The sequence below is a fragment of the Paramormyrops kingsleyae genome, chromosome 12, assembly GCF_048594095.1.
Source record: "Paramormyrops kingsleyae isolate MSU_618 chromosome 12, PKINGS_0.4, whole genome shotgun sequence".
Classification (NCBI taxonomy): domain Eukaryota; kingdom Metazoa; phylum Chordata; class Actinopteri; order Osteoglossiformes; family Mormyridae; genus Paramormyrops; species Paramormyrops kingsleyae.
The window spans coordinates 28087018-28100476 of record NC_132808.1 but is presented as its reverse complement, the minus strand read 5'-3'; the positions used below and the strand labels follow the sequence as shown (position 1 = coordinate 28100476).

General features: G+C 44.2%; 1 protein-coding gene across 1 annotated transcript; it reads left to right on the top strand.

The window, feature by feature from the left end:
* Window positions 1–8346: 8346 nt before the first annotated feature.
* On the top strand, window positions 8347–13430 carry ctso (cathepsin O). Its single transcript, XM_023792014.2, has 8 exons — window positions 8347–8649; window positions 8991–9102; window positions 9343–9482; window positions 9855–10022; window positions 10430–10551; window positions 11394–11557; window positions 12342–12434; window positions 12861–13430. The coding sequence occupies exons 1-8, from the start codon at window positions 8356–8358 to the stop codon at window positions 12893–12895; spliced, it is 1128 nt and encodes a 375-aa protein (XP_023647782.2). The 5' UTR covers window positions 8347–8355; the 3' UTR covers window positions 12896–13430.
* The last annotated feature ends 29 nt before the right edge of the window (window positions 13431–13459 follow it).

Genomic DNA, 13459 nt, shown 5'->3' with positions numbered 1-13459 from the left:
AGGCCGTACCGGCCAGGGCAAAGTGAAATCGGCTGGCTAAGTCAGCGCCCCCTCAGAAGATGGTGCCCTAGGCCAGCTTCACCACCAGCGCCCCCTGTCTGAGACAAAGTGAAATAGGCTGACTAAGTCAGCGCCCCCTCAGAAGATGGTGCCCTAGGCCAGCCACCTATGTCACCTAATAGGTTGACCAACCCAACCTGAGTCAGCTGTCAGATATTGTACTATATAAACTAACAGAACTAGTTAATTGAAGTAGATAATAATGTTGGTAATCCTAACTCTAATGAACACAAAATATGTTAAAAACCATAACACATGTTCATATGGCAAAAATCTGTTTATTTTTGATAAACAAGTCAATAAAATCTTAGAAAACTGGACCCACAAAGTTTTTTTGTGATTTGTGTGCATCTTAAATGTTCTTAAAGCCTTTGTTACATTTATCTTTTGAACAAATCTCAGAATAAATTTAAAATCGGAAAGCCGGTGATTTGTCCACCACAGCTTGCATGCTACATATTTGGAACTGGCTTTTTGGTGTAACTACAGCGGTCATGGTTTGTTTACCGTGCCGCCAAACTGACCCGTATATCCGTTAGCCCGGGCTTTCATCAACCTATAAAAACTCTGAAAAAAGCTGCCTCAACTGGTCATTAGAGGCACAGAAAGCTCATCTGCGATATACAGTAGCAGGACCACTTCCTCATTTGTGGCCAACTAAGACGTAACACTGTGTCATTTTCTCTCCCTAGCAGTTCCCTTCAAAGGCTCCTCCATTCCTGAGTTAGACGGCCCCCTGCCCCACCCCCTCACTCAGTCCTGTGACAGTTGGTGATAAATAATACAGTCCGTTTGCAGTTTCAGGCAGCCCAGCCCAGAGTCTCGGAGAAATTGAGGAGAGATCAAAGGATTAAAACATATAAATGTATTCATGGCTGGCTGGGACAAAAAAAATCTACTGAGTCTGCTTGTTCTCGCCTGCTTGTCTGCATTCATGAGTTTTGTGTGTGTATGTGTGTGTGTGTATGTGTGTGTCTGCCCCACAAGGATTTGGGACTGTTTTCCTCCTAGCTGCATGGAAGTAGCCTTCAATAATGAACATCATTAATTATTTTTTATCAACATTGAATATCCCTAATGACATGCATGCGTCTTCTGATCTTATACATCTTTCACATAAACATCAACGGCGATCTGACTCTCTGATAGCCTCATTCCTGCATCTTCCAAGACTATAATTTTAAAAAACTATAGGAAAAACCTTCACATAATTACATTATGGTGGGTTACATGAAATGATTCCTGATAGTGGGGAACATTCCGGTGTGTGGGAGTCATTTCCAGTACTTTCTATAAGTTAGGTGCATACTAAGAACAAGCCTGATATTCCGTCACATTCCATAGCATTCCAGGGGTGTGTAAACTGTTTCTCTTCAAAGTTGGTGTTTCCGTCCATGAAAACACGAACGCACAGCCGGTATGTTCCCAAACGGAAGCACGGGATTGCAGGTGATCCGTTCTCTGTTTGGTAACTGCTGTAAACATTAGGGCTAATCTAAAATAAAGGCGTTGTTATAATGACAAGTCAGATCTTACTAAAAATTAACTGCTCTCCTTTGGAGAATATACTCCAAAAAACTTGCTGATATCTATGCATTTGATAGCGCCATGTCTTGTCGTGAGTGACGCTGGGTAAGATGTGATGTAGACACAATTGCAACTCATGTGTCAATGACAATTACCAGGTCACCAACAGCTGAATTTCTTTTTACAAAGTCAATGAGGTTTAAAGAAAGTAGTCTTTGATTCCAACTGAGCCCACTGTGTTATTCTAGAGCGTTCTTTTTTCCCTTGTGGGCTAATCTGCTGAGGTCAGATCGAGTGTTGTGGCTGTCAGACGGGCATATTTGTTTAATACACAAAATAAACCATACAAATGAGAATGAACTACATAAAACAGAACAAATGCAAATAGTATTTTTTCCTACAGTAATACTCAGTGATACTTCACAAAAATATCTGGAATTGTAAACACTGCATGAACCACGAAATGACAGACACCAAGCAGGCACACAACAGTCGGCTGAATGTAACTTAATCTAAGCAAAGGCAAAACTGCACACGGCCCTGTTTGGAAAGATAAAAGCACCCTCAAACCCTCGTTACCCACTGGCTTTACTGTATTTATTTAGCCATTAACTTTGCTATTCAGAAGTACGAAAACTGGTCTAACAATGACAACGTAGCAGTTTGGTAGTTTTTTAGTTGCTTTAATTATGAAGTAGCGGAGCGAAATCAGCAGCCGGCGTCCTGCGAGGGCCTGCCTGAGATTATCCGCGCTCGGAGCGTGCTGTGCTCTTAGAGATGCGTCTAGCAGCAAACGGAGACAAACACATGCGCCTTATGAAACATAGTGGATTAAATGGGAAATAGTGCCACCCAGAGGACAAAACAGGAAATTTGTTCAGCCATTTTGTGCTCTGCAGTTTTTTTTTTTTTTTTTTTAAGTTTATTTCTTTTAAGAGGCCATCCTGAAAAAACATAAAATATTTTTTGCAGGACTAGATTGCATGTATGTTAATTTAAAACATTTTCGTATCACTATGTTGTCCATTATTCAAACTCCTAACAAATCAGGTATGTGTGTCTTTAATTTACTAAATATGTATTCTGTTAATGTAACTGCATGGGTCTCCGGTATGCCGTCGTACGGCTGTTCTGTGTCCCTGTCGTTCAGCCCCCGGTGAGATTTACTCTCGGGCTGCTGTGCTAAGTCGCGTTCAGTGGTGTTGAGTGAGACGCATTTAATGTTGAGTGTTCGCCGGCCAGGGCGGGTGCGTGACCTTCGATATTCCCTACGGACGGAGCCGACTTCTGTGGGACGTTTTCCGGCAGCGCCATGCAACAAGGGAAACATTCTCGGGGAGACTGCAGGGGGTGGGGGGACGGCCACACAGACCCGCATTCATCATGGGGTCCCGAGGAGGAATTAGCACATCTCCCCCCACGCGCTTCAAGGAACCGATAAAGAGTATAGAGTGCATAAAGAACAGACTGGGGCAGAGATCCTGCAGTCCCATTTGACATGTATGAATTATGAAGGGGCGGAGATGCTCCGGGTCGTTCCCAGAAAATCAATAAAGCAGCGCACGCAAAATTCCATGTTCCAGCTGGTTTTCGTGCTCCAACGTTGGGGAAAAAAAAAACTTGCTTTACTGTCATCCTGACAATGTCCAGGTTTTCCGAACTGACAGAATCGGTTACGCGTTAGGAAGAGTCTGTAAGGAGCTGGATCGATATCCTTTCCAAAAGACTTTGTGATCTACATTTACCGTGGTATTCTGATCATCATTAGAGCATGTTATTTAAATGAAAGGCAGGTGATACGGTTCTGATGCCATGTGACTGCTCCAGTCATGAAGCAGTATTGTTGATTTTGACATCTAATTGTCCTTTGTGTAGTTCCTTTTTTTTGAATGAGTTTCACAGCAGTATGTCTTCCAGAAGTTTAGGTCAAGGAGAGCCTGAGGACAAAAAGCTTCTCCGGAGCTTAATGACAACCAATGTCATATTCATTAGAAAATGTGTGTTTCTCTTGGATTAAGGTAACTGGGGAGTGAATTAACACCCAAAAATCCAAAAAATTTCAAGCTGAGACTAGCTTGAAAAGATCTGAGTACTAACAGAATCAGTAGTGTAAAAAAATTCTAAGCATTACCAGAGTCTTTAGTGTTACGGGAGTGAGGCCTGGTACAGACAGAGATAAGGATCCACTGGCAGCTTTGAGACACAAGGGGCTTTGTTATGGAACTGAAAATACTGGGTAAAACTACAAAGGTGATGTGTCAAAAAACAAAATGGGGAAAATGACTAACTACAAAGAATGGCAAGGACATAAGGGCCAGGAACTCATGCTACAGAACAGAGCAACATCTAACATTCCCACACAATGACCAACTAACAGAACAGAACACAAGCAGGCAGTAAAATACACAGATAATGAAGACTAACAAAAGGCAGGTGTGAATACTCAAAACAGTCAACCAATCAGAACAGACACTTTAAACAGGACACAGGTGGAATTAACTAACAAAATCATAGAACTAAGATACCGACAGGGAAACAAGGAAACAGAATCTAACACTAGGAAAATAACGAAGGCAGGTAAAACAAAACCAAGGGCATATAGCAAAAACCCAAAACAGAATGTAAGCCACAAAACACAGGAACTAGAAAAACTGATAAAAATGAAACATTAGGGAAAAAAATCTACAAAACACCAAAATAGAGGTGGGAGAATTTGAACAAATGACTACTGGGTTTGATAACTGCATGCTTAGCTCATTGAGCCATGCAGCAGTACAGGAAAGAGGGCAAACACACTAAAGACTTGGACAACAGGGAGGACAGGATGGCCAGCGACATCTGCTGGCCAAACAGGGAGGAGACACGAAAGGTTGGAACATATGGGTGCAGACCCTGATACTAAGCATTAGCAGAGTCTGTAGTATAATAAAAGTATAATAAAATCTAAGCATTAGCAGAGTCTGCTATGTAAAGAAATCAAGAGTATTGGCAAAGTGTGAAGTCAAATGAAACCTAAGCATTAGCAGAGTCTGTGGTGAAAGGAAATCTAAGCGTTAGCAGAGTCTGTAGTATAATGAAATCAAAACATTAGCAGAGTCTGCTAGCACTATGTAGCCTCATCTGTAGGTGTTTTTCATTCGATTTATGGAGGCACTAATCACGTGAAAGGAAACTCAAATCAAATCGACCACTCGTCTTAACGTGTCACCTCTTTTCCATCAGTTTTATGGCATAACTAAAACAGACACTATCATTTGCAGAGCACATAGGTATCTCCGTAGCTGCAAAAGGTTCAGCAGCGAACCTCGGAGACTGCTGTCAACCGATGACCTTTTGCTGCTTAATAATTTGCTGCTCAGGATCGCATCCTTGTGGAAACAAACAAAAAAAAAACACACACACACACATTCACAACAGAAAGTGGGTGATTTGTCATCTTGTGCAAGTGAGAAGATTTCATGTCACGGGGATCAATAGGATTCTATAATGAGCTTGTTGGCTCAAAGCCCCGAGGCTGTGAACAGCATGAGATCTGATCTGAACTCCCCGCTGGCCCTTAGCTGCCTGTCTCCCCGGACAGCGGGTGCTTCCGTGGCCCAGCTATGCCTGTCACACACCAGCGTGTAACAGGGCTCGAGAGGTCGGCTAAAACGTGCCCATGGAGATGCTGTCTAGGTCTGACTCACAAACACCCAGCCAGCCCCAGGCTCTGAGAGACCACAAACAAAAAGCTCATTTTACATTCGGTTGGTTTGAAAGTCACTTTCTGTCCGCACATTTACCTGGGACAGAGTTCCCTTGTCAACGTGCCTCTCTCATGAAGAAATTGGCCGATGGGATAATTTGCTGGCATTAATGGCTTGCTTTTTCAGTCCCTGCAGTCTTCAGACTCTCTCTCTCCCATTTGTTGCTTATTAACTAAAATTGATACTGCAGACAGAGAATACACGAGTATCCGCAGATCTGATTGCGATACTGCCATCGCACAGCATGCCCTGGACTTCGTGTTTCGGCCCGCCAGCTGAATGATGACAAATGTGGCCGCGGTTTCCCAAACAAAATAAATCTTTGATTATGCCAGGGGGCGGCTCTTCACTATTCACGCTGCGAGATGAACCCGGATTTATGTTTTCCAGAGTCACGCCGGTGTTTATATGCATAAGCTCTGCTTTCCTGTGTGACGTCTTCACTTCCGAGGGCATTTTCTGGGGAACTGAAGGAAGCGTCCAGGTGGAATAGCAAAAACACAGAGCCCCTCTGCTCTCTTTCGGGAAGAGCGAGGCACGGCGGGCCAGGCGCGATTCACGGCGGGCGAGGCGCGATGCACGGCGGGCCAGGCGTGATGCACGCGGCGCTCCCTTTTGTGAGGCACCTCCTTGTGCACGTGTGCGTGCGACACACGTAAAGCACATGCCGCTTAGCTGGAGGCACAACACCAATGGAGGCTCCTCACTGGGCCTGTCAGCCTCACAGCGCTAGCAGGGAGTACAGCCCCCTACCTCACCACACCCCCCCCCAGCAACACGGCAGGAAGTGGGGGGGGGGGTGTGCACGCAGATCAAAAATGCCTCCACAGCAAACAAAGAGGTGATAATGACCCCTGATCTGCTCACCACAGGCTATGCTAAACACGCCAGGGGTCCTAGGCTCTCTCTATGCTCAGATTTCCTTAATGATGGAGGGGGGGGGGGGGGTGTGTGCATTGGTATCCCATAGTGGGGGGGGGGAAACAGTTTATGAGGCTGCACATTCACCTGTGCATAATTAGGATTACTTGTCTCTCAGCTCCAGCACATCCTGCAGAACCCCGAAGTCTCCTCTTCAACCCGGGTCACATGGCTCCCATCGCCACGCCAACCAAAGCCAATCTCACAATCCCCACGTTCCTGTAATCATGCCCCACTGTGTTTTCAGCCCTGGGTACAAGGCCTCTGCTGAGGTCTGTGTAATGTTGTGAAACACATAAAGGGGGTACGGAGGGCTGGCTAGCTGCACTGGGCATGTTGCTGAGACTTTGCCAATACGCCCCGAGAGAGCATGCTAACTGGTACGGGGCAGTCCTGTGCCTGGGCCCGCACGGTTCAGCTGGACTCGGACACAGTACCCATGCAGTGTGATTGCTAACTGTGGCAGAGCACGGAACTCGGACAAGCAGTCAGTGATGTGACTGGCCATTTAACAAATACAGCAGCAAAAGGATCATTTTGGTCTACAGCAAATGTGCAGTTTGATGGAAATTTGGGCTGGATGTAACACACAAAAACTCAGAGATATTTGGAAGAATGTGGGATGTAATAGCAGCATGATTAAATGAAAATCACTGCGCTGCATAATCGACAGATCTGTAAGAGGGACGTGTGTGAGTGTGGCCAAAACGACTCCAAATAAACCACAAAATAAGGACATTAATTATAAACTCCATTCTGCTGTGCAATAGTGCTTTCCTTCCTATGTTTTCTTTAACACAATAAGTCACATGGAAATGATGGAAGTATGTCCAGTCCCAGAACTTTAAGCCCAAAGTGTGCACAGACCAGTGGGGGAGAAAGGAGGGGGGGCAATCATGCTCGGGCACGGTACAAAGGCAACCGGGCCAAATGTGAGTACGCCCTAACTGAGGGGTAAAGGTGCTGGTGTGTGTGCGTGACCTTGCACGTCTATCGGGAGGGGGGGAGGAGCAACCAAGTGTGAAGTAACCCCCCTCAGTAAAAATTCAGCGGAAATATATAGGTATGTATAGTATTGGAAAAACAGCAATTCTATATTTTAGTATTTTATTGCTTTAAAACTGCAACATCAGATGCTAAATTAAGCAAGTACGAAGTGCTGTCTTGAGGGTTTCGACATTCATTCCTTATAAATTACAATTATCTTTCCTATTCCTCGGCAGAATATCGACCCCAGGCGTGTTATTTCCTGTTCTCTGTTAAAGTATCCGCAGCAGCAGCAGCACGCCGGACGCGCCGCGCATTTGTCCCGCGGGACATTCCCACTCCGAGGGGGGGGACCAAGCATCCCTCAGCGTCGCCCTGCAGGCGTCGGACGGATCTGTTGGTCGTTATGCACTGCGCTCCGTTTTCATCCCCCCCGCCGCAGTGCACACCGCAGCTGACTGATTACCCCTCCTAGTAACGATCGGTTGTACCACTTTTATCAGTCCCCGTAAAAGTCTGTTCCACCTGCGCACATATGCGCAGTGAAATATAGCAACACATCGTCAGAGTGAGAATATTTACCATTTGCATGTAGACCAGCAGGGTTCGGGCAAACAGCTTTCTCATTACTTGTCTTTTACTTCCATCTAGTGGATGAATGTTGTCGCCAAGGCCCATGCACACGTATATGAGCACTTATAACTACCAATACTGTAGAGTGCAGGGCTATGTAATATTAAAATGAGTTTGTAAGTAAAAACCCAGAATTAATTCAGAATATGCAGTAAGTTTTATACTGCGTGTAATGTGTCTGTGACAGTATTTTAAATATGATATTCCTGGACAGGATACAGAATAAAATGCCTGCAGTTACTGGCAGGGGCGTTCTGAGGTTTTTTTAATTTCCCCTGTCGTATTGCGTCATTAATTTGATGTTAATCTACGGCCCTCAAAACAATTTCTTTATGCCTTTGAACTCAAATGATTTTCTATAATGTGATATACTACGTTTGATTGAAATATTTATGTACCCCCTGGAGGGTTTGCATACAATTTTATTTTTGCGTTGTCTGTAGGCTACTTGTTGACAGAATTCAATAAAGCCGTTCGGCGCATGCGCCTACAGCGACATCACATGACAGCAGTCGATGTTCGGCTCGTCTGTGTCGCTCCGGTTCGTTTGGGTTCGGATCCGATGGCTGGGCTTGGGGTGGTGTGTCTCCTGACATTAATCGCCCTCACCCTGTTGAGGGGCGCCGTCTTCGCCTCAAAAGAGGACGTTGTATTCAGCGGTAGCAGTTCTACTGTTACGGAAGCAACCAACGCCTTCGACCTTTTTAAAAAGTTGTTCAACTGGAGCAATGAGCCCGGTACTGATGATTATTATCGCAGGATTATTAACCTGGAGGTATGTCACCTCGATCCGGACAGGTCAGATCATTGCTTTTTAAGTCGCATTGACACTGCAAAATGCGCGTCTTAATTTAATCGCGCTTTGTTTGATTAGTTGTAAAATAGTGATTAATAGTAAGAAACAGAGACGAGTGCTATATAAATATATGTATATCATTTTTATATCGGTTTTCTTTATTGGGTTATGACGTCAGAAGTGCACGGTAAACATGCAAACACTGTCACGTGCAGTACAAAAATGAAAACGAAACTTCTAAAGCTACAAGCTTCGTATGAAGTTATTGCAGTAACTTGCTGACTCCGTTTGTTAGTCTGTTCATTTTTCTTTTTTTCTAGAAAAGCCTCCTACGGCATGCATCTCTGAACAATCACTCAGTCGCCTCAAACAGCTCCTCTGCAAAATACGGAATAAACCAGTTTTCGGTTTTATCGCCAGAAGAATTCAGAGGTAAATGCGCCCTCTTCACTTAACTGCAGTGGATCAACCCTGTGGTGATTATGAAGAGAAAATGAACTCTGTGTGTGACTATAATACTATCCCTAGAAATGCAAAACTACACGCTAACTGTGAAACTGTGAAAATGGGTGTTTTGAAGTTAATCTAATTTTCACACTCTGTGGCATAGTTGAACTGAGATATTTTGGCTCGAGATAAAAGAGAGCTAGGTGACCCTATTTGCCATTTCAGACCGGTTTCTGACCACAATCCCGGAGAAGGTGCCGGAGTACCCAGCACCAGAGGCTGCAAGAGGCCCTTCAATCAAACTGCCTAAGAAATTTGACTGGAGAGAAAAGAATGTTGTCACTCCAGTTGAAAACCAAGAATCAGTAGGGACACATTTTTAAAAAATATCTCAAAACACACTGAATGGCCATATTGTTAGGTACTTGTATAACGGAAGACTAGATCTCACTCTTGTGTGACATAAAAACAGGTTTTGCACTGCTACTGCCAAAGCCCTGTTAGGAAGGCCCACAGATTCTTGTAATAGAGAGTATCTTGGTTCACTGGAAAGGAATCTCCGGACAGACTGAATTTCCCAGCTTTCCTGTCTGTACATTAGCTGGTTTGTCTTTTCCTTGGGAAGAACTGCAGCTCTGTTTGGTTTTCAGCTGAAACATCCCATTTGCGACCATGCACTGGTGATCCCCCAGATCTGCCAGTTTTAGCCAGCTGTGACCTTGCACCTGTCCCTGCAGTGTGGAGGCTGCTGGGCGTTCAGCGTGGTCGGGATCATCGAATCTGTCTACGCGCTGCTGGGCCACCCTCTGCGGCAGCTGAGTGTGCAGCAGGTCATCGATTGCTCATATAAAAACCAGGGCTGCAACGGTGGCTCCACCGTCAGGACCCTCAGCTGGCTGAAGCAGGTCACAATTGCATTTTTTAGACCTAAATCTGTACACGACATGTTTTGGACGTATGTTTCATATACTTTGTGTTCTGTAACAATAGCTTACCCTTGATGGACAGAATGACGCTACTATATGGTGCTCTCTGTTCAAAAAAGGGCACAAAGCATGCCCCATAGCAAACCAAGAGCACCATCTAGTGGGTTAAAAAAATACAGCAAATGGTTCATGAAGCCTCATTTTATCACCCTTGTTGAAATTGATTTTTGAAGCACTTAATGTCCTTCTCAGAAACATTGAGTTTCTCAAGCACAATATTGTGTATGTTTATGCTGAACATTTATGTGAAAGTGAATAACTGTGTGCATCGTAATGCGAGAGAAGAGATATGTACGTCATGTGTGTTATGTTTTCTGGTCTTCCAGACACAGGAGAAATTGGTCAGTGAGACAGAGTACCCATTTAAAGCTGAAACAGGAGTCTGTCGCATTTTCCCACCATCAGAATTTGGAGTTTCTGTTAAGGACTTTGCAGCTTTTGACTTCAGGTAAAACAGTCATTCTCAATATTTTTATGTAATTTGGTAAATCGTGCTGTACTGAGCCAAGGGCTGCACAATTCTGAAAAAAATGTGAATCACGACTTTTTGCTAAGAATTGAGATCGTGATTCTCTGTAACATTTTTTTTTCTCAAACTCAAACAATTATTGCACTCATTAAACTGCAAAAGAAAACACAACAAAACCTGACTGCGCCAAACATGTCTGATCCAAAACTGGCATATCAACAACAGAAAGGAAACACCCAATTAGCCATTCAATTCGGGTAACCAAAACAGCCATACCAAAAGTTCCAGTATCAAAAGTGCTAGTGGGGAACTTTTTGGCACTTCGGTACTTTGGGGTGGAACTTCAAATGCTTTCCTTGTCGATTTGGTTATGCAATTAGCCTGCCTCTGAAACGCAATACAACCGCCGTCTTGAAAACGGTTGCGAACGGTTTCTTGAAGTACCAAAAGTGCGGTACCTGATGCGGTGGAAAAGCACCCTTTAAAGACAATGCCAAATTATGGAACGCTTGAGACTCTCTGGGGAAAAGTAGCAGCTCTTGTTTTGACCCAGCCGATGTAATACAATGCAGATGAACCGTTCAGAAATAAGACCACTTAGTGGTGTGAATCTAGATTGCATTATTTTTTACGATTAATTGTGCAGCCCTAACTGAGCCTATACAGCATTTATGCTGGACCTTATTTCAGTCGCTTGCATGCTTCTCCCCAATATGTACTTGCTTTCTGTTGTACCAATCTTATTTACTGTCACACATTTTGGTTAGCTGTTTTTCCCAAAATTAACAGGAAGATGGCGCTGTTGTGCTGTTTGCCCACAGTGAAAACGAGGTGGCGATGATGCAGAAGCTGCTGGATTGGGGTCCTGTAGCTGTAACAGTGGATGCTGTCAGTTGGCAAGACTACCTTGGGGGCATAATCCAGCACCACTGCCCCAGCCAGCAGGCCAACCATGCCGTCCTCATCACCGGATACGATACCACAGGTGAAAGCAGACCCCCGTCCCAGTGTGCTCCCTCCTCCGTCCCAGTGTGCTTGGCCTTTACAGTTCTGTAGATCACTTACTAGTTCAGCAATCATAGTACAGATCAGATTACCACAGCGGAGGGAACGGATGATTGATTCAGGAACTTAAATACTTTGGGGAACAGGATGTAGAGGACAGGCGGATGCATTCAGATTTGTCTCCGCTTAACCCTAACTCTCCAATATAATGCAGTTCCCCATGGATGTGGCGATCTACCGCCCTTAAGTGCAGCCTTAATTCCCCTAATTCAACACACCTGATACAGATAATCAGGCCTTTCATTAGCATCTCCGTACTGGAGCCAGATTAGCTTCAACATAGCTGTTTCTAATGCTGAGATGATACTGAAGGGCCCGATTATCTGTACCAGGCGTGTTAAGTTAGCGCCGATGGTAGCGGTCGATCTGCAGGAGCAGGGTTGGGCAGCTCTGCCGTAGGCAGTTTTACCTCAGGTGCAATTGCACCCCCTACCAGTCACATGAAAATGCAGTTTAACTATTAAATTCAATAAAATTAAATTATATCGTAAAGTTATATTTGTATAAAATGACATTTGTGTTAGTCATATCGATATCGATATCGATGTGTATTTATTTATTTACAAACAAACGTACATGTGTGGCTGGGTTTGGTGAAGCTGTGACCCATGAGTGACTGGTTGGGCTCTCTCACCTTTCACCGCCCGGGAGAGAAGCCTATGGTCTCCCATGCAGATCCCAATGCTGTCATGTCCTTCTTCCAGCTGAGGTTCCCTACTGGATTGTGCGTAACTCTTGGGGAACATCATGGGGAAACCAGGGTTACGTCTATATCAAGATGGGAGGCAACGTCTGTGGTGAGTCTGGCTGAGGGAACCATCCGAGAAGGTGTCCGGTACTGGCATTGCTGCCGGCCGTTACTGTCAGGCGTTGTTGTCTGGTGCTACTACTGTCTGATGTCATTGTCCGAGGTGTTTTACCAGCTGCACTCAGTTGCTTGCAAGGCATCAGTGAAAAAAGATTTAAATAAAGGAACATTTTACACCTGGGTGATGTTCCACAAAGCAGGATTTCTTACTTAGCCGGATAACTTGTCGAATTTAAGGTAGTTGGGGCGAAATGGAAGTGAACAAAGAGAATATCCATTTAGCCCCGACTACCTTAAATTCGACAAGTTATCCCCCTAAGCAAAAAGCCCCGCTTTGCAGAATACCCCACTCTTCTACTAGCTACTATGGTTGTGGACTTCCCAGTTTAATTGCACTGTTTCCTCCCTCCTGTAGGTGTCGCCGATAGTGTGGCTGCTGTTTTTGTGTGATTATCCTGCATACTCAGAAACTGTGGTATTCTCGTGGTCTCATAATGCCTTGTAATTGTAGCGTTTCATAGATAGGAGTGTGACCTGTGGACAGCTAAGGCTACATGGTATCTCTCCCTGCACTTCACCATCTATCACAAATGTTGTTCCTGCTGTCCATTTTTGCCATGAGATACACAGTGGCTTTCTGCACTGGCACAGTCACAACACTGGCAAATATAGGAATTTTAAGCTCCCCTTATGGCTAGAACAACATGTTCCATGCAGTGGATGACAAAAGCATTTCTAAGTCAAAGGCTCGCTGGTCGCCAAGGCTGTTATTCACTGGTTATGTTTCAAAATGAAATTTACTGTAAATAATCATTCAGTTGCTGAGTAGAAATACAAGTTAATTATATTTAAATAATATTTTCTTGGCTTACAAAATGATACATTTTTATTGTCAAATATTTTTGTACAATTTTTTGTAGTCTCAACTGTTTTTTAATTGCTTCATGAATGCCTCAATGATAATAAACTCCTTTGTTAAACAATTCATTTGAAATGAATGAGATTTAAAATGTG